Consider the following 21,620-nt stretch of genomic DNA (forward strand, 5'->3'; position numbering starts at 1 on the left):
TTAGGTCTTTCATCCATTTTGAGACTATTTTTGTGTGTGGTGTAAGGAAATGGTCCAGTTTCATTCTTCTGCATGTGGTTATCCAATTTTCCCAACACCATTTGTTGAAGAGACTGTCTTTTTTCCATTGGACATTCTTTACTGCTTTGTCGAAGATTAGTTGACCCTAGAGTTGAGGGTCCATTTCTGGGTTCTCTATTCTGTTCCGTTGATCTATGTGTCTGTTTTTGTGCCAGTACCATACTGTCTTGATGATGACAGCTTTGTAATAGAGCTGGAAGTCTGGAACTGTGATGCCGCCAGCTTTGGTTTTCTTTTTCAACATTCCTCTGGCTATTTGGGGTCTTTTCTGGTTCCATACAAATTTTAGGATTATTTGTTCCATTTCTCTGAAAAAAGTTGATGGTATTTTGATAGGGATTGCACTGAATGGTAGATTGCTGTAGGTAGCGTAGACATTTTCATTTTCACAGTATTCTTCAAATCTATGAGCATGGAATGTTTTTCCATTTCTTTGTGTCTTCCTCAATTTCTTTCATGAGTATTCCATAGTTTTCTGAGTACAGATTCTTTGCCTCTGTGGTTAGACTTATTCCTAGGTATCTTACAGTTTTGGGTGCAGTGGTAAATGGGATCGACTCCTTAATTTCTTTCTTCTGTCTCGGTGGTGGTGTATAGAAATGCCACTGATTTCTGTGCATTGATTTTATATCCTGCCACTTTATTGAATTCCTGTATGAGTTCTAGCAGTTTTGGGGTGGAGTCTTTTTGGTTTTCCACATAAAGTATCATATCATCTGCAAAGAATGAGAGTTCGACTTCTTTGTCGATTCGGATGCCTTTTATTTCTTTTTGTTGTCTAATTGCTGAGGCTAGGCCTTCTAATACTATGTTGAATAGCAGTGGTGATAGTGGACATCCCTGCCATGTTCCTGACCTTAGTGGGAAAGCTCTCAGTTTTTCCCCATTGAGAATGATCTTCGCTGTGGGTTTTTCATAGATGGCTTTTATGATATTGAGGTATGTACCCTTTATTGCTACACTGTGAAGAGTTTTAATCAAGAAAGTATGCTGTATTTTGTCAAATGCTTTTTCTGCATCTATTGAGAGTATCCTATGGTTCTTGTGCTTTCTTTTATTAATGTGTATATCATTGACTGATTTGCTAATGTTGAACCAGCTTTGCACTCAGGAATAAATCCCACTTGATCGTGGTGAATAATCCTTTTAATGTACTGTTGGATCCCATTGGCTAGTATTTTGGTGAGAATTTTTGCATCCATGTTCATCAGGGATATTGGTCTGTAACTCTCCTTTTGGTGGGGTCTTTGTCTGGTTTTGGGATCAAGGTAATGCTGGCCTCATAAAATGAGTGTGGAAGATTTCCTTCCATTTCTATTTTTTGGAACAGTTTCAGAAGAATGGGTATTAAATCTTCTTTAAATGTTTGGTAGAATTCCCCTGGGAAGCCATCTGGCCCTGGGCTCTTGTTTGTTGGGAGATTTTTTTTTTTTTTTAAGATTTTATTTATTCATTTGAGACACAGAGACACACACAGAGAGAGAGCACGAGCAAGAGGAGAAGCAGAGGGAGAGGGAGAAGCAGGCTCCCCGCCGAGTCAGGAGCCCGATGTGGGGCTCGATCCCAGGACCTGAGCTGAAGGCAGATGCCTAACCATCTGAGCCACCCAGGCGCCCCTTTTGGGAGATTTTTGATGACTGCTTCAATTTCCTTGCTGGTTATGGGTCTGTTGAGGTTTTCTGTTTCTTCCTGGTTCAGTTTTGGTAGTTTATATGTCTCTAGGAATGCATCCATTTCTTCCAGATTGTCTATTTGTTGGCATATAGTTGCTCATAATATGTTCTTATAATTGTTTGTATTTCTTTGGTGTTGGTTGTGATCTCTCCTCTTTCATTCATGATTTTATTTATTTGGGTCCTTTCTCTTTTCTTTTTGATAAGTCTGGCCAGGGGTTTATCAATCTTATTAATTCTTTCAAAGAACCAGCTCCTAGTTTTGTTGATCTGTTCTACTGTTCTTTTGGTTTCTGTTTCATTGATTTCTGCTCTGATCTTTATTATTTCTCTTCTCCTGCTGGGTTTAGGCTTTATCTGCTTTTCTTTCTCCAGCTCCTTTAGGTGTAGGGTTATGTTGTGTATTTGAGATCTTTCTTATTTCTTGAGAAAGGCTTGTATTGCTATATACGTCCCTCTTAGGACCACCTTTGCTGCATCTCAAAGATTTTGAACAGTTGTGTTTTCATTTTCATTTGTTTCCATGAATTTTTAAAATTCTTCTTTAATTTCCTGGTTGACTCATTCATGCTTTAGTAGGATGCTCTTTAGCCTCCATGTATTTGAGTTCTTTACAACTTTCCTCTTGTGATTGAGTTTGAGTTTCAAAGCATTGTGGTCTGAAAATATACAGGGAATGATTCCAATCTTTTTACCGGTTGAGACCTGATTTGTGACCCAGGATGTGATCTATTCTGTAGAATGTTCCATGTGCACTAGAGAAGAATGTGTATTCTGTAGCTTTGGGATGGATAGCTCTAATAGTTTTGTTTTGTTTTTTGTGGACTCCTTGATAGCTTTCCATATACATGACATCATGTCATCTGCAAATACATATATTTTTACCTCTTCTTTTGCTTAACTGACCTGGTTAGAACCTTCAGTACTTACTGAATAGAATTGGTGAGAGTAGACATCCTTGTCTTCTTCCCAGTCTTACGAGAAAAGCATTTAGTCTTTCACTAGTAAGTATGATGTTAGCTGTAGGTTTTTTGCAGTTGCCCTTTACAGGTGAGGAAGTTCCCTTCTTTTCTTAGTTTGTTGAGTGCATTAATCATGAAAGATCATTAGATTTTGTCTAGTGCTTTCCCGTATCTGTTGAAATGGTCATGTGATTTTTATCCTCTATTCTGTTAACACCGTATATTACCTTAATTGGTTTTCATATGTTCAACCTTGCATTACTAAGACAAATTCCACTCTGTCATAGTTTATAACCCTTTTATGTATTTCTGGATTTGGTTTACTAGTATTTTGTTGAGTTTTGCATCTATATTCATAAGAGCTATCAATGTATAGTTTTCTCATAATGTCTTTATTTGGATTGAGCATGAGGGTAATTGTGGCCTCAATGGATGAGTTGGGAAATGTTCCCTTTTCTTCTATTTTCTGGAAGAGCGTGTGAAGTATTTGTGCTAATTCTTATTTCAGTGTTAATATTCATCAGTGAAACCCTTCTGGGCCTAATCTTTTTTTTTTTTTCCACTCCTGTGGGGGGAAGTTTTTTTTGTTTTGTTTGTTTTTAGGTACAATTAGACTTTCTATTTCTTCTTGAGAGTCAATTTTGGTAGTTTGTGTCTTTTTTAGTAATTTGTCCTTTTTTTTTTTTTTTGAGCTTTTATATTTGAGTTTATTCTTCATTTAACTTTTAAAACACTACTATAGTTGAATATTAAAAACAATAGCAAGTAGTGAGCTATGATTATAGTCCTTCACTCATTCACTACTGCATATAAAATGCCAGCAGTGTTATTCACTGGCCTCGTTAAGAGGTCTGACACTGAACACCACCCCAGGATGATGTTCATCTCCTCACAGGCTTCCCCATTGTAATGGTGCCGTCTTTCCTGATTTGGATTGAAGTCCACCAGTTCTACCTGGTCCATTTCATCAATCTCTTCTACTTTCTTCCTCGCAGGTAGGAGTTTTTCCAGCAAAGAGAGTTTATCAGGAGAGAGAAAGCCAATCTCAGGAAAGTTTACCTTAAATTCGATGATTAGGCAACCCTTCTCATATGGTCTACGATAAATTGGCATGCCTTCATTTAGCACACACTTGATGTCTCCATGCTTGACAATTTGACCTGGGAGAGAGGTGATGACGAGTTTGGTTGTCAAGAGTAGATATTGGCGGGGCGCCTGGGTGGCTCAGTCGTTAAGCGTCTGCCTTCGGCTCATGTCATAATCCCAGAGTCCTGGGATCGAGCCCCACATCGGGCTCCCTGCTCAGCGGGAAGCCTGCTTCTCCCTCTCCCACTTCTCCTGCTTGTGTTCCCTCTCTCGCTGGGTCTCTCTCTGTCAAATAAATAAATAAAAATCTTAAAAAAAAAAAAAAAGAGTAGATATTGGCTTTTGAAAGCCACACAGTGCTTCAACCAGCTGTATGTCTATACACATGAAGAGGTCTTCTCCTTGCCAAGTAAAAACAGCGTGGTCCTTCTGATCTAAAATAATGATAATATCTCCTGGTTCCAGTCCTGGTTCTTGGTCTCCTTCTCCATGGAATGTTATCTTCTGGCCATCCTTCATGCCGTTGTCAATATGAACTTCTAGAATCTTCTTCTCTTGAACTGTCTTCCTTGCATTGCAGCTTTTACATCTATCTTTGGGACTGATCCATTCCCCATGGACCTGGCAATCCATGCACACAGATTGAATTTGCTGAACCATTCCAGGTCCTATCTGATGAATTCTTATTTGCATTCCAGTACCTTGGCAACTGGGACAACATTCGACTGCTCCTTTCTTACCACCTCGGCCTTCACATTTATCGCAAATCACATTCTTTTGCAAAGCTAGTTTTCTTGTTGCACCATTATATAAATCTTCTAAGGTTACTGAGAGCTGATACACAATATTTTTACCTCTCCGTTATCTCTGCATCCTTCCTCCTCCTCCAAAAAACATATCAAAGATGCCCATGGGGGAGCCAAAACCACCACCAGCTCCACCTTCTTTAATTGCCTGTTCTCCTCCTTTGTCATATAATTCCCTTTTCTTTGCATCAGAGAGTACTTCGTAAGCTTGAGAAATCTTAAACTTCTCTCCTTCATTTGGATTCTTATCAGGGTGGTACTTCAAGGCCAGTTTCCTGTAGGCCTTTTTCAATTCCTCTTGGGTGGCATTGGGTTTGACCCCCAAAACATCGTAGTAAGTGGTTTCTTTCACCATTTTCTACAGCTGGTGAGAGGGCCGAGGCCGGTGTGGGGAAGCGGGAAGGAGCACGTTGCTGGGCACAGCTCAGGCAGCCGCCGCTCCTCTGCATCTCACTGAGCATTCTGGAAAGTTCCCAGTAATTTGTCCATTTTATCTAAGTTACCTAATTTGTGGGCATATGTACAGTTGTTCATAGTATTTCCTTACAATCCTTTCTCTTAGTTAGTGATGTCCCCTTTTTCATTCCTGTTTTTAATAAATTGATTCTTCTATTTTTTTCTTGTCAGTCTAGGTAGCAGTTTTTCAATTTTGTTGATCTTTTCAAAGATCCTAATTTTGGTTTTATTGATTCTCCTTTTCTAATCTCTATTTCATTTATCTCTGCTCGTTATCATTTCCTTCATTCTGCTAGCTTTGAGTTTAATCGCTTTTCTTTTTCCTATTTCTTGAGGCCTAAAGTTAGGCTATTGGTTTGAGATCTTTTTAAATATGGGTGCTGTGACATAATAAGAAATAAATATTTTGTCTTTATCCCCAGTTCCTAGCACAGCTCCTAAAACACTTGGAGTCTCTGAAGTGGTAAGAGTATCTTTTGTGTGCTAATAGAATGACTGGTGGGTGGGAGCTCCTAGATAGCTTCAGGATAGGAAGTGGCCACCAAAAACACCAGGGCATGATAGGAAGGTTGGATTTTGAGCTACCCCACCCCCATCCTTCCAGTCCCCCAGTCTCGCCAGCCTCTGGGGAGAGTAGAGGGGCTGGAGACTGAACCAATCACCAGTGGCCAATGATTTAACTAATTATACATCATAATGAAATCTCCATAGAAACTCCTAAATAACAGGGTTCAGAGAGCTTCTAGGTTGCTGAGAAAGTGGTGCCACTGGAGGGCATGGATGCCGTCTTACCCTCTGCTTCCTCACCCCCCACTCCCATCTCCACCCCTGGTATACTTTGCCCTTTACATCTCTTCCATTGGGCTGTTCCTGAGTTGTATACTTTATAATAATCTGGTAATACTAAGTAAACTCTTTTCCTCAGTTCTGTGAGCTTGAGAAGGGATCAATAATTGTGGGAATCCCTGATATATAGCCAGTTGGTCAGAAGAATGGGAGTCTGGGACATCCAACTGTTGTCTGAAGTAGGGGCAGTCTTATGAAACTGAGCCCTTAACCTGTGGGATCTGATGCTGATTCCAGGTAGTTAGTATCAGAATTTAATTGAATCCTTGGACAGCATGTTGGTGTCTGAGAGTTGGAGAAGTGGTGTGGAACATCTGCCCTGCACCTTACCCACATTTGGTGTTATGAGTAGGGGCACCTGGGTGGCTCAGTCGGTTAAGCGTCTGCCTTTGGCTGAGGTCATGATCCCAGGGTCCTGGGATTGAGCTCCATGTCAGACTCCCTGCTCAGCATGGAGTCTGCTTCTCCCTCTCCCTCTCCCCCTGCTTCTGCTCTCTCTCTCAAATAAATAAACAAAATCTTAAAAAAAAAAAAAAAGTGTTATGAGTAAAACAGCATGGAGTTCTTTTAGCTCTGATTTTCCCTCCAAGAACTGCTATGTCCCATTACTTCTGGTATGTTGTGTTTTCATTTTCATTCATCTCAAAGTGCTTTGTAGTTTTCTTCGTGGTTATTTAGAAGTGTTTTATTTAAATTCCATAAATTTGTGAGTTTCCCAAATTTCTTTCTGTTGTTGATTTCTATTTTAATTCCTTTGTGGTCAGAGAATAGACTTTGTGTGATTTCAGTCCTCTGAAATATATTGAGACCTTTTTTATGTCCTAGCAAATGGTCTGTTCTGGGGAATGTTCCATGTGCACGTGAGAACGTGAGAATACATATTCTGCTGTTGTTATGTGGCAGGCTATATAGATGTCTGTTAAGTCTAGTTGATTTCTAGTGTTAGTCAAGTGCTGTGTGCTTGTTTGTTTTCTGCCTAGTGGTTCTGTCCATTATTGAAAGTTAGAAGTTGAAATCTCCAACTATTGTTTGTCTATCTTTTTATTTCATTTATGTCAGTTTACCTTCATGTAAGTTTCTTTCAAAATAAATTGTGGTAAAACACAACATGGGGTCTACCTGCTTAACAAATTTTTAAATGTGCAGAGGAGGTTTATTTTCTAATACTCCGTTTCCTTCATGGTTGGCATGATGACATGAGCTTCCTGGTGGGGGGGAGGTGGGCAAGCCTTGGCTTGGGCTGGCCTCTTATTACCTTTCTCTCTCCTAGGATTTGCACCCTCAAGGTCCCATGTGGTTGCCCAACTGGAGAGTGAAGAAGAGCTCTGGGTGCCCAACATGGTGGACTTGACATTGGGCAGCAGAGCAGAGGTCAGGAAGGGTCTTGGTCCTGGTGAGTAGGGCTAGGCGATGACTTGGTTTCAGTGATGAGCTCACAGCATGCTGGGTGTCTGTGTGCACTGGCATTTTGGTGCTGAGGCCAGTGACCACACACTATTCCCACCTTTCCTCTCCCTTTTGAACACACTGTGTGATCTTGCCATCTCTACCATGACTCTCAGGACCTATGTGTCCCTGGCCTCTGCCAGTGTAGAGCTGTCCACTGGTGACTTGAGATGTGTACATACCCTTAAATAATACCTGAACACCAGCTACTCTGTTACAGTTGCCTTTTCATTGGAGCAAACACATCCTCTTCACAGTGCTCCCTGTCACCAGCAGCTGAGGCCCTGCTTGAAACCATTGCAAGGAGTGACTTGGAGATCCCACCTCTTCTCCCTGCATTGCTCCCATCTTGTGTCCTCGTCCCCACTGAGGTCCTTGCTATTCTGTGATCTGGCAGAGCCCTGTTCTGCTGGGCCAGCCCTTTCTCACCCAGACTTTTCCTAGCAACCTCCTGGCAATTCTGTGGACTCCTGTTTGTATGTCTGACATGTGTTTGTGATGAAGGTGTCTCCTCCCTCTAATCCAGCTCTCAGTAACTGGCTTTTCTCTGTTTCAGGTTGTCCATGTAGACTGGAGGATGAGGAAGCCTCTCCAGAGCAGATCAAGAACTACAAAGTCTACCTATCAGAGAAGCCCCTTCTGTGTGGGGAGTCTGGAAAGGACGTCCCTACCACCTTAGGCCTTCTCCAGCACCAGGCCACCCACAGCAAGGAGAAGCTACACAAGAGCACCAAGCCTGGGGAGGCCTTCCAACCCAGCTCCAGTTGCCAGCAGCAGCAGGGCCTCCACACCACACAGAAGGCCTTCAAGTGCAGTGACTGTGGGAAAGCCTTCCTGAAGGCTTTTGCACTCCTCGACCATCTGATAACTCACCCCAAAGAGAGACCCTTTAGATGCCTGAAAGTTGGAAATGCCCCCAAGGAGAAATCCACCCATGTTAATTACCAAAAAATTCACACTGGAGAAACATCCCATGTGTGTAATGAGTGTGGAAAGGTCTTCAGTTACCCATCTAAACTGAGGAAGCACCAGAAGGTTCACACGGGCATAAAACCTTTCAAGTGTGATGAGTGTGGCAAAACCTTCAACCGTAAAGATGCACTTGTTCTGCACCAGAGAATTCACACTGGAGAAAGGCCTTATGAGTGCAGTGAATGTGGGAAAGCCTTCAGCGTTCTGTCTACTCTCATTCGGCACCGGAAAGTTCACATTGGAGAAAGGCCCTATGAGTGCAGGGAATGTGGGAAGTTCTTTAAATACAACCATAGCTTCATTCTTCACCAGAGAGTTCACACTGGAGAAAGGCCTTATGAGTGCAAGCAATGTGGGAAAACTTATGTGACCCGCTCTGGCCTGTATCAGCACTGGAAAGTTCACACTGGAGAACGGCCCTATGAGTGCAGCCTGTGTGGGAAGACCTTCACCACCAGGTCCTACCGCAATCGGCACCAGCAGTTCCACACTGAAGAGAGATCCTATGAGTGTACAGAATGTGGGAAAGCCTTCAAACACAGTTCTACCCTCCTTCAGCACAAGAAAGTCCACACTGGAGAAAGGCCGTAAGAAGACAGCATGTTGGAGAGCCTGTAGCCAGGGCTGGGCACCTTGTTCAACATGAAAGGCCTCACTCCAGAAAGGAGACTGAGGAGAGTAGCCATTTGAAAGCTAAACCTAGCATACCCCAACATGTGCCCTGGGGTGGCAGGTGTGTAGGAAGCTTTCAGGAGCTAGGTTGCACTCCAACCTGCTGAGATTGTTGGCAGTGTTAAGTCACTGCTGGTTTCTGTGATAGAAGCCATCCCACTTCCACCACCTGGCAGGTGCTCAAGATGTGCTCTGGAACAGCAGACCTCCTTAGTCCCCACGCTGTATAGGAAAGAATCACGAGTGGTGGAACCCAGAATGGGCCTCATTCCCCGCCTCCAACTGGTTTAGGTATGTCTGTGACCAGGTTCTGGTCAAGAGTAGCTGAGCTGTGTCTAATGGGGGCTTCCAGAGAAGGTTAATCATTTCCATGGACACGGTTGACACTGTCATGGATTTATCCACCCCTGGAACTGACTGGCACACACTTCCCTGGAATGTACGGTAATAAAAGCTTTATTGTTTAAGCCACTTTTAATATTGGGGGTTCTGATCACTGTGTGTGGAGGGATTGAGAACAAAACTGGGCCCGGAAGAGAGGGACTGGCTTCTGTGGGGAGGGGTCCCTGACTTTTGTTGCCTTCCCGGGGATAGCAGGATGTCCATCTCATGGCCGTTACCCTGGTCCTGAAGTGAAGACCCTGCAGTCCTGGGATGTGGCCCGTGCCCCTAGCATCTGTGCACACCGTGGCCTTCATTGTTTTTGCTGCCAAGGGAGAGCAGTGGTTGAATGAACATATGTATCCATATCCTCTGTTTTTCGGGGTCTTTTGATTTTAAAAATTTTGGAAACTAATTTCCCAAAAGTTCAATAAGATATCAGTTCAGCAAAACTTGTGTGTTGTTTGTAGATGTGTCCCTGGTCCAAAAATTATGCTTCCTGTCAAGAAGAGAACTTGGAGGCATGTTTAGAGAGAGAACTGTGACCCTAGACTTGAGGGGCTTTGAACCACAGTGCTCAGCCATGTGTTGGGGTTGGAAACCACTGCTGCCTTCTGTAACTGGTTCTTCTCCCCGATCCCCCACCCTCCCCCCCAGTGATGGGAGAGGTGATGACCACACAGGGTAGAAACCCCGGGCAGGCTTAAAAAGTCAGGGAACTTGTGTGTCTCGGTGGCTCAGTCAGCTAAGTGTCTGACTATGTATATTTGCTTATTTAGACATTTCATATAAATGGAATCACACAGTATATGTTTTTCTGTGAATGGCTTTCACTTAGCATAATATATTTTTGAGGTTCATCTGTGTTGTAGCACATATCAGGACTTCATTCCTTTTTATGGCCAAATAATATTCTGTTGTGTAGATATACCACAGTTTGTTTATTCATTCATCAATTGATTGGGCATTTGTCTTTTTTTTTTTTTTTTAGATTTTATTTATTTATTTGACACAGCGAGAGAGGGAACACAAGCAGGGGGAGTGGGTGAGAGGGAGAAGCAGGCTTCCTGTGGAGCAGAGAGCCTGATGCGGGGCTCGATCCCAGGACCCTGGGATCATGACCTGAGCTGAAGGCAGACACTTAACGACTGAGCCACCCAGTCGCCCCTGGGCATTTGTCTTGTTTCCACTTTTTGGGTATTATGAAAAACGTTGCTATGAATATTCAAGTACAAGTTTTTGCATAAGTATGTTTTCATTTCTTTTGGGTAGATAAATAGAAATGGAATTGCCAAACTGTTTTCCAGATTGGCAGCACCATTTTATATTTCCACAGCAGTGTATGAGTATTCCAATTTTTCTACTTCCTTATCAACACTTATTATTGTCTGTTTTCCCATAGGTACCCTAGTGGGTGTGAAGTGCTATCTCACTGTAGTTTTGACTTGCATTTCTTTAATGACTAGTGATGTTGAGCAACTTTTCATGTGCTTATTGGCCGTGTGTGTGTGTGTGTGTGTGTGTGTGTGTGTGTGTGTGTAGCAGAGGCCTGGCATCAGGCCAAAGGTTCAGGCATCAAAGAGAAGAGAGAAACTGACACCAACTTGGAGAGAAAAATGCAGCAGAATTGGAGGAGTGGCAAAGTGGGGAAAGGTTGAGAAGACAGTGGAGAGTGTCCCTCATGGGGGAGGTCACAGGCCAAGGTCCAAGTGCAGGGAACTACTGTTGGATGGAGCTCAGAGAACTATCATTAGTGAGGGCAGAATGGGCAGTGTCAGTATAAAGACTGCATCAAAAACCTGTAGGCACCAGCCTGCTGGATTGAGTGAGCTGAAAGTGTTGGAACTACGAGCCCCACAAAGGCTGGTATCCAGAACAGCTCAAAGGTCAGAGTAATGAGACCTTTGCCTGGAGTGTTCTAGCATTGCTGGCAAACATCTTCCTTCCCCAACAGACTTGTTGCTGTGTACTGAGCCCCAGTGGAAGACCAGGCCTATTCAAGGAAAGCACAGAAGATTCTTCAACCATAAGCTCGGGGCCATTTAATGAGATCTAATCAGCCACCCACACTGTACAAAGAATTGAGCTGTGATGACCAGTGTCTATCCTACCCCATTTGCTTAGAAGGCTTCATCCTCAGTGGCTCAGTTGGCCTTTATCTCTGATCCCACATGAGTCCTCCATGTTGGTAAAAGACATTACATCCAGGAAGGGAGGCCTGAGCAGGGTGGGGGATTCCCCCAAACATCTCATTGTGCTAGAGAGTACTTGAGCAGCCCTGCTGTAATCTTTGATTACTGCAAGCCCATCTTGGGTTCCACCTCTAATGTGGCTATCATTCCTTGTCTCTGCTGGGCTTTTGGGAAAAGTCACCCTGAGAAGAGGTGGCAGTAACACTGCCTTCCCACCCACCATGCAGTATGGATGGACACTGCACACCGAAGCCTCTCATGTCAGAAAGCTCTTGGTCTTTCTTCCCCCAGGTCTCATGGAAGGGCCCAGGGGAACACATATGGCTCACCCACAGGTTTTGGTAAACTGCTTTTGTACTGTACAAAATGTTTTTTGAAATGGCTTCTAACATAAAATCAAAAGCCACATAAAAATCTGAATATCTGTCTCTTCCCGAGACAGATAGCCAAGAGATCTGGGAAACTCATATTAACTCCACCATGTTGTCTCCCCACCCCTTAAAAAGGACAGACTTCCTTGGTGGCTACCAGAAGTGGAGTAATGAATGCCATGGCTATGCGATTCTCTAAAACTCTGGCTACTCACATAAACCATTCTCCTGACCATGAGCTCTATCCTCTTTTTTTTTTTTTTTTAAAGATTTTTATTTATTTGACAGAGAGAGACACAGTGAGAGAGGCAACACAAGCACGGAGTGTGGGAGGGGGAGAAGCAGGCCTCCCGCGGAGCAGGGAGCCCGATGCGGGGCTCAATCCCAGGACCCTGGGATCATGACCTGAGCTAAAGGCAGATGCTTAACGACTGAGGCCACCCAGGTGCCCCGAGCTCTATCCTCTTGATGATGAGGTTCCTGTGTGGTGACAGCCATGAGGTGAAAAGCACAGGGAGAATACAGGAATTCATAAAACATTTGTTTGGATTTCCATTACGAGTGATACACAGGTCTGCAGGTCTTGAGTTCTTCACTCTTAATTTCACTTGGCCAGAGTCACCTGGAAGGTTTTTTTTTCTTTATAAAGATTTTATTTATTTATTTTTTTAAAGATTTTATTTATTTATTTGAGAGAGAGAATGAGATAGAGCATGAGAGGGGGGAGGGTCAGAGGGAGAAGCAGACTCCCTGCTCAGCAGGGAGCCCGATGCGGGACTCGATCCCAGGACTCCAGGATCATGACCTGAGCCGAAGGCAATCGCTTAACCAACTGAGCCACCCAGGCGCCCTATAAAGATTTTATTTTTAAGTAATCTCTGCATCCACCTTGGGGCTCAATCTCACAACCTCAAGAACAAGAGTTGCATGCTCTACCAACTGAGCCAGCCAGGCACCCCAATCTGGAAGTTTTTGATGTACCTTTAGAATAGCCAAGTTCCCTTTAGTTTACCAGTCTGCTCCAAACCCAGTGTTTCTGGCTCCCAGATGGCCCCTGTAGGTCTCAGATTAAGTTATACGTGCCTTACCCTGCAGAGCCTCAAGCTGATGGAGAACTGTGGTGCTCCTTTGTCCCTAATGGCAGTGCTGTAAATTCCTCCCAACTCCCTCTTACCTCACACCCATTGTTTCTCTATCCACTGGGCCTCTCCCCGCCTCCTAGGATCATATATCCTTATTAGGAACCAGAAGACAGCTTCTCCTCACATGGGGAAACCCAGACATCTCTCTAGGAACTAGGGACCCGCCTCCTAATCCAACAGACCATTCTAATGTTGCAGACTAGCATCCTCCTCCTTCAGGGTGAGCTCTGGGCCTTCAGATAACTCTGAAACACAGGCCACTATGTTCACTTTATGAGCCCTTCAGTTTTTCCCAGTCCTTCAGATGCACTGCAAGCCCTAACCCTATGTTCCTTCTATACCCTGAGGTAGATGTTGTTAGGTGCCCTGTCTCAGCCATCCCTCACTCTACCCACTTCTTTTTTCGACCTACCCCCACCAAAACCCCCAAGATTAAAGGTGACATGAGGGATGCCTGGGTGGCTCAGTTGGTTAAGCATCTGCCTTCAGCTCAGGTCATGATCCCAGGGTCCTGTGATCCAGCCCCCCACATTAGGCTCTCTGTTCAGCAGAGAGCCTGCTTCTCCCTCTCCCTCTGCCTGCCACGCCCCCAGTTTGTGCTCTCTCTCTCTCTGTCAGATAAATAAAATCTAAAATAAATAAATAAAGGTGTCTTGATCAGGGCACCTGGGTAGCTCACTTAGTCAAGCATCCGACTCTTGATTTCAGCTCAGGTCATGATCTCAGGGTGGTGATTCTGAGCCCTGGGTCAGGCTCCACGCTGGGCATGGAGCCTGCTTAGGATTCTCTCTCTCCTTCTGCCCCTTCCATCCCTCTCTAAAAAAAAAAAAAAAAGACTTGATTACTAAGGTCTTTATTATCATGCAGAATAGAGAACACCAAGATAAGTGGTTCCAGGGGAGGGTGATGTGTGAGCTCATTAGATACATAATTGGGGTTACATGCAGACAAGACAACATCCATGAGGCATGTGTATCTGAGAAGCCCAAACTGGACATCCCTCAAGGCCCCTCGACCAGCATGGGGTTAGTTCACTTCCTAACCATTTTAGAGGCAATGGGAATGAAGCCATTCTAGTGGGCCCAGGACAATCCTGTTTCCCTCCAGGAAAGGGGAAGGGAGGCACAGGGAGCTGTTTTCTCCCTACATATGTAGATGACGGCTGCAAATATTTGGACCCAGGCAGGCTGGAAAGGGCTTTACGCTCCAGAGGGAAGAGAGCTCAGCCCTGGGCTGCTCAGAAAGGGCAGACTACCTTCTGAAGCCTTCTCCACACTAGTGGTACATGCAGGTAACTTCTCTGTGGGTATTCTGCATGAAGTTTGACTTGACTGAAGATCTTCTCAGAAGGACCATCTCTGTAAGGCTACATTCTGGTATGAATCCTTTTATGCTGAGCAAGATTGCAGAGGCGGCTGAAGATTTTCCCACAGTGGTCACACTCGTAAGTCCTTTCTCTGGTGTGAACTATCTGGTGTCGAACAAGTGTAGATCTTTCACTAAAGGCTTTCCCACATTGGCTGCACTCATAGGGCCTTTCTTGTGTGTGAACTCTCTGGTGACGAACCAGGTGAGAGTTATTGCTAAAGGCTCTCCCACATTCACTGCATTCATAAGGCCTTTCTCCAGTGTGAACTCTCCAGTGATAAATGAGGCTGGACTTTCGGCTAAAGAATTTCCCACATTCAGTGCACTCATAAGGTCTTTCTCCAGTGTGAACTTTCTGATGTTTAATGAGAATGGAGTTCTGGCTAAAGAATTTCCCACATTCACTGCACTCATAAGGCCTTTCTCTTGTGTGAACTCTCCAGTGCTCAATGAGACTGGAACTGTGTGCAAAGGCTTTCCCACATTCACTGCACTCATAAGGCCTTTCCCCGGTGTGAATTCTCCAGTGCTGAATCAGGCTGGAGCTGCGGCTGAAAGCCTTTCTACATTCACTGCATTCATAAGGCCTTTGCCCAGTATGTACTTTCTGGTGCTGAATGAGGGTGGAGCTATTGCTGAAGGCTTTCCCACATTCGGTACACTCAAAAGGCCGTTCTCCAGTGTGAACTTTCTGATGTCGAAGGAGGTGGGAGCTTTGGCTGAAGTCTCTTCCACATTCACTGCACTCAAAAGGCCGTTCTCCAGTGTGAACTTTCTGGTGCTGAGCAAGGTTGGAGTTATTGTTAAAAGCTCTTCCACACTCACTGCACTCATAAGGCCTTTCTCCAGTGTGAACTCTCCAGTGCTGAATGAGGGCAGAGCTGCGGCTGAAGGCTTTACCACACTGATTGCACTCATAAGGTCTCACTTGAGTGTGAACTTTCTGGTGCCGAAGGAAATTGGAGCTTTGGCTGAAGGCTCTTCCACATTTGCTGCACTCAAAAGGCCTTTCTCCAGTGTGAACTTTCTCATGCCGAGTGAGATGTGACCTGTTATTAAAGGCTTTCCCACATTCACTGCACTTATAAGGCCTTTCTCCTGTGTGAATTCTCTGGTGATGAACAAGTGTGAGTTTGTGGTTGAAGGTTTTCCAACAATCACTGCACTCATAATATTTTACTCCAGTGTGAAATTTCTGGTGCTTCCTCAGTTTAGAAGCGTGAGTGAAGGTCTTCCCACATGCTTTACACACATGGCATGTTTCTCGATCATGACTTTTTTGGTGATTAACAAGGGTTGATTTCTCCTCTAAGGAATTTCCAACTGTTGGGCATCTAAATGTTGTCTCTTGAGAGTGAGTTCTCAGGTGGTTGAGGAGGGTGGAGGTCTTCTGAAAGGCTTTTCCACAGTTGCTGCACTTAAATAGCTTCTGTGTGGTATGGACTTTTGTGAGCTGCTCAAGATTAGAGCTGTGTGAAAAGGTCTCCCTGCACTCTGTGCTCCTTTGTGGCTTCCTGCTGCTGTCAATGGCTGGGTGCCGGAAGAGGTCATCGCTGTCCAAGGCATCCTTACCACCTTCCCCACAAGTGAAGAGCTTCTCTGACAGGTGAACTGTAAGATTTTCCACAAATGAATCCTCGTCCTTGTCCCATCTGAAGGGCTTTTCTCCACTGAGCTCCTTCTGGTGCTGGTGAAGGTTTGTACTGAACCAAAATTCTCTTCCACATGTTCCACATGTGTAGAGGGTCTCCTCAGGATATGTTCTTTGATGTTCATTCAGGTGCAAAATGTCTTTCAAGAATGGGCCACACATATCACAGGTGTCAGCCTTCTGGGTGGAAGGATTTGCACTGGGGATCCTGACCTGTGACATCCCTTCTACAGAAGTATTCTGCTTGGAATGGGCCCCCTCATCTTCCACTCCATGCCAACAACCTGAAAGCAGAGAAGTTTCTGGCAAACTGAGTGTTCTACTTGGTGGAAAGGGTGACTTCATTAGAAATGTGTGGCTGACATATACAGGAATGGGTCCAAGGGATGGTGACAGGCCAAGGGTCCAGAATAAGAATGAAGAGCCTACTGTGCAGGACAGGGCCTAGCCAAGCTACAGAATAAAGGAGGCCTTACTAGAGGCAAGGACAAAGAGAAGGACAAAGGACTTGTATGTGTGTGTGTGTGTGTGTGTGTGTGCCAATAAGCACATGAAAAGTTGCTCAAGGGGCGCCTGGGTGGCTCAGTCGTTAAGCGTCTGCCTTCGGCTCAGGTCATGATCCCAGGGTCCTGGGATCAAGCCCCACATCAGGCTCCCTGCTCAGGGGGGAGCCTGCTTCTCCCTCTCCCACTCCCCCTGCTTGTGTTCCCTCTCTCGCTGTGTCTCTCTCTGTCAAATAAATAAATAAAATCTTTAGAAAAAAAAAAAAAGTTGCTCAACATCATCAGTCATTAAAGAAATGCAAATCAAAACTACAGTGAGATACCACTTCACACCCACTAGAGTATCTATAAAAACAGACAATAATAAGTGTTGATAAGGAAGTAGAAAAATTGGAATACTCATACACTGCTGTGGAAATACAGAATGGTGCTGCCAATCTGGAAAACAGTTTGGCAATTCCATTTCTATTTATCTACCCAAAAGAAATGAAAACATACTTATGCAAAAACCTGTACTTGAATATTCATAGCAACATTTTTCATAACACCCAAAAAGTGGAAACAAGACAAATGCCCAATCAACTGATGAATGTATAAATAAACTGTGGTATATCTACAGAATAGAATATTATTTGGCCATAAAAAGGAATGAAGCCCTGATATGTGCTACAACATGGATAAATCTCAAATATATTAGGCTAAATGAAAGCCATTCACAGAAAAACATACTGTGATTCCATTTATATGAAATGTCTAAATAAGCAAATATACATAGTCATAAAGTATATTAGCAATTGCCTAAGGCTAAAGGAGAAGGGATGAGGGAGGATGGGGAGTGACTGTTAATGGGTACAGTTTCTCTTTAGTGATAAAAATGTTCTAAAATTAGATTATGGTGGGGCGCCTGGGTGGCTCAGTTGTTAAGCATCTGCCTTCGGCTGAGGTCATGATCCCAGGGTCCTGGGATCGAGCCCCACATCGGACTCCCTGCTCTGCGAGAGGCCTGCTTCTCCCTCTCCCACTCCCCCAACCTGTGTTCCCTCTCTCGCTGTGTCTCTGTCTGTCAAATAAATAAAAAAAATCTTTAAAAAAGAATAACAATAATAGGGGCGCCTGGGTGGCTCAGATGGTTAAGCATCTGCCTTCAGCTCAGGTCATGATCCCAGGGTCCTGGGATCGAGCCCCGCATCGGGCTCCCTGCTCAGCAGGGAGCCTGCTTCTCCCTCTCCCTCTGCCTCTCTCCCTGCTCATGCGCACTCTCTCTCTCTCTCTATCTCTGTGTCTCAAATGAATAAATAAAATCTTTAAAAAAAAAAAAAAAGAATAACAATAATAATAAAATTAGATTATGGTAGTATTTATACAACTGTGCAAATACACTAAAAATCACTGAATTATACACTTTAAAGTATGAACTTTGTGGTATACTCAATAAAATTATTTTTTTAAAAAAAAGCCTCATGGGAGAAGGGACAGAATCTAGGCATGGCCCCATACTGGGTCACCCAGCCATGAACTGGTCAAGCCTAGTGGGATCCATCAGGCAGATGATAGGTGCCTGATCCCCAACCTCTCCTCCCACAAGGCCCCTGGGCAACAGCTATTGGGACTATTCATGAGGCTGTTGAGAGACATGGAGAATGCACACAGCCCAGTCCCAGCACCCACAACACCTATAACAGGAAACCTGGTAAGAACCAGTGCCTGGGGTCCAGCTTTGGGATGAACAGAAAACTTTCTATGGGAAGAAGGCAAGAGGGCAGAAGCTGGTCACCATGCTGGGGTGGGGCAGAAAGGCCTTACCAAGTGAGGTCATGAGCTCAAAGTTCTCCAGCATCACATGGTGGTACAGGCGTCTCTGAGTCTCATCAAGAAGCCCCCACTCCTCCTTGGAAAAATACACAGCCACATCTTCAAAGGTCACTGGGCTCTGCGATGACGAGACAGCTAAGCCAGGGGGCCAACAGATGGGCTGAAAAACAAACAAAACAGTTAAATGGAGTCATCCAGGCCCTTGAAGTATGGCTCAGAGTTCTGCTACATCTACCACTGGCATCTCCTCTTCTTGTGACCCCCTCAGTCCATCGTTCCCTTACTCACTTGCAGCTCCTCCTCCTCCTCAGGCCCCCATCTCAGAGGAGATAAGAGGCCCTGGCACCACTGGTGTCCCTCCCTCCTTGTAGTCCCACTGGTCACTGTATCCAGGCCAACACAATCCAGAGGAACAAAAAGCAGGTGGGCAGACAGATGCTGTCTGAGCTCTGGGCTGGCCAGGAACCCCTCCCCACACTAAACAAGCTCTCTTGTGTTGTGTTTCTTGTCTCTCCAGATCACACCTCCCAAGTATAAAAAAATTCAGACTCTCTTTTCTCCCTTAAGCCTCTAGTACCAGGGCCTGAGCACAATGGTTCACATTCCCTTACCTTGTACATGTCACTCTTTGGACTATACCATCATCATATCTCCCCCCCCAGCCCCCACCCCCTCCCTGTCCACACCACAGGCATCTATTAGTGTCTATATCCCACTATGCACATGGCCTACCCAACAAAGGCAACCAGGATCCAACACTGAGCCTGGCTTGCCTCACATCTCCAAAAACCACAACTGCCAGAAACAACCTTCACTTCTAGTTAATGCCTCCCCTCCCGGCCCTGCTTCAGCCTTCAGTTCTCCAGAACCATGAGTAGATCTTAAACACCGCTGCTCTCTTCCACCTCTATCCTTATACATGCCGTCCCCTCACCAGTCATAGCTGTTCTCACTCTTCCTACTAGACAAATCCCAGATCTACTGCCCCCCTACCATTGGCTTGGGGACTCTTAGCTTAGACTGACCCTTTCTACCCCTGATTATTCTCCAGCCTGACACCCACTCCCTCCCCCACCCCAGTCCCCAAGGAGGATGGCCACAAAAACCTGGTGAGCTATAGAGAGGTAAACTGGTCTCACCTCAGGCCCCACTGTCATCCTACCTCTGTTACTTTCGTGCTTCATTTTTTCATCCCAGGTCTAGTCTCTGGTCAGAGGCTTGATCACCATTCTGGTCAACCCACAGCCACACATAATGTCCACACACAAGTCTTCATCCCTTGGATGTCTCCAGCCTGGACTTGATATAAAGCATACTTGGTACCTCAATTTGGCCGTCTGTAGGATACATCAAATACAATATGGCCAAAACCCAAATCTTTGCCTTCCCCCTGATATCAACTCACTCTAACTTCCACATCTGAAAAACCTATCTGGGTCCAACCTACTGCTTCACATCAGGAAATCTAGTCCACCCTAGTTAAAAAGTTCAAGAGCCAACAATTTCTCCTACTTCCACCTTTGGTCCAAAAGCCCATACACCTGAACTATTCCAGTCACTCAGTGAAAGACTCAGTGGTCTTCCTGCCTCCAACCTCACCTCTACCACCCCCTGACCAAATCTGTTCTCCACTCGGCATCCAGAGGGAGTTTATTAAGACCCGAGTCACTCTCCCGCTGTGTCTCTCTCTGTCAAATAAATAAATAAAATCTTTTTAAAAATTAATTAATTAATTTAAAAAAAAGACCTGCGTCAGATCACCTCCCTTCTCTGCTCTAAACTTTCCACACTCCCACCACACTCAGAATAGAGACCCAGCTCCTCAGCTTGCCATTCCAGACCAGTATCTGTCCTCTGCTCTCTAGGTCCACCAGACAAAATACAGACCTGCAGTTCCCTGAACACTTTCATCTTATACTCACCTCCAAGAAATTTGCACATGCTGGTCCCTGTGCTTGAGACACCCTTCCAGACCTTATCCCATAGGATTCCGGAAATGTGAATGTAAGGGGGAGGTTATCAAGAGGATGTGACTGTCAGCTGACCCATGTATGAGCTGGACCTGGGCAATGGGAGGCTTGTCATCACCTCCAGTCCTTGGAATGTGTATTCTTCCCCACTCCCAGAAATTCCCCCCAGGGACATAGCCTTGAGGTTGTGATGCGGTGCTGAAACCATCTGGATGATATACGTGACTGAACCAAGTTAAGGTCTCTGTATAAACTTAAGATTCAGTGGGCTGATGTGGTCTACTCTTCTTGTGGCTGTCCAAGGCAAGCTTGCTGTGTACCTGCCCTTGCTTATTAAACCTGCCACCTACTAATCTGGAGTGACCTGCCTCTTTCTTCACTTTCTTCCTGCCCTCCACCTACGGGGTCGGTGTCAGATTACACCAGGGAAGCTCCCGAGGAGGTTGCCAACTAACAGTGAACCCCTCCATATAACCTCCGGCCTGGATTCCGGACGCTAGGAAAAGTGATTCTCAGGGCTCCAGACTCAAGTGTAGGTGAAGAGTCCCGTACAGGGGCTCCAGGATCAGGAGGACAGGGATCCTGGCAGGTGAGGGGCTGGGGCACCCTCCACTCACCTGCCCCGGGTCCATCAGCGACGCTGCTGGCCTGTTCAGTCTGTGGGTTGGGCGGGACCGTGCGAGGAGGCGACAGTGACAAACAATGAGGGCTCATCCAAACCCTCAAACCCCCACTGCCCGGGGTGACCGCGGGCTGACGGTCACACTAAGGGCCTCAGTCTTCCCCAGTATAGAATGCACCGAAGGACCTGGGAGCTGCATCCCGGGGCCGTGGGACGAAGGCGGTGTGTGGTGGCTCGTTACCTCCGTTCTACATCTGGAGAAACCAAGGCTCAGGAAGAAGGAGCCATTAGCGGAGGGGGGAAAGTGCGTGCAGTGATGCGGTGACAGTCCCGGCACTTCCCTACCTGCATCTCTGGTCCCAGCGGCCACCTGCCAAACAACCCACCAACCGCGAAGTGAAGAGTGCATTGGCGACGCGGAAGTCCCGCCCCATCCTCCGCTGCTCTCGCAGAAACGCCCAGACTCTGAGCAAGCGGCGGCTCGAGGCTCGCAGCCCACACGACACTAGGTCCCTGAGCCAGTCGCGGTGCCGCTGGGTCGTTGCCTAGGTGATCAGGACTGGCGCCCGCCGCGTCGCTACTTACGCGACGCAAACTACATTACCCAG

The 21,620-nt window shown here is 45.5% G+C and overlaps 2 protein-coding genes and 1 pseudogene across 4 annotated transcripts in view; 1 reads left to right on the plus strand and 2 right to left on the minus strand.

Moving 5' to 3' along the window:
- ZNF584 (zinc finger protein 584) overlaps nt 1-9,478 on the plus strand; it is a 13,121-nt gene extending 3,643 nt beyond the window's left edge. For 2 of the 3 annotated variants that reach the window (XM_031018707.2, XM_031018706.2), the window contains 2 exons: nt 7,181-7,303; nt 7,913-9,478. In XM_031018707.2, coding sequence (XP_030874567.1) covers nt 7,249-7,303; nt 7,913-8,919 — 1,062 coding nt within the window. In that variant the 5' untranslated portion in view covers nt 7,181-7,248 and the 3' untranslated portion in view covers nt 8,920-9,478. Of the gene's footprint in view, nt 1-4,972; nt 5,085-7,180; nt 7,304-7,912 lie in introns of all 3 variants that reach the window. The other variant, XM_081807830.1, reaches the window with a different exon arrangement.
- On the minus strand, nt 688-5,705 carry LOC102737542 (dnaJ homolog subfamily A member 1-like; annotated as a pseudogene).
- Nucleotides 9,479-13,923: 4,445 nt separating the features above from the next.
- ZNF132 (zinc finger protein 132) lies at nt 13,924-21,495 on the minus strand. Its single transcript, XM_031018665.2, has 3 exons — nt 21,008-21,495; nt 18,412-18,580; nt 13,924-16,389 (listed from the first exon to the last, which is right to left on the minus strand). The coding sequence occupies exons 1-3, from the start codon at nt 21,020-21,022 to the stop codon at nt 14,453-14,455; spliced, it is 2,121 nt and encodes a 706-aa protein (XP_030874525.1). The 5' UTR covers nt 21,023-21,495; the 3' UTR covers nt 13,924-14,452.
- Between the last annotated feature and the right edge of the window lie 125 nt (nt 21,496-21,620).

Source organism: Leptonychotes weddellii, chromosome 16 (assembly GCF_054177405.1).
Source record: "Leptonychotes weddellii isolate Sample4059 chromosome 16, ASM5417740v2, whole genome shotgun sequence".
NCBI classification, from domain to species: Eukaryota; Metazoa; Chordata; class Mammalia; order Carnivora; family Phocidae; genus Leptonychotes; species Leptonychotes weddellii.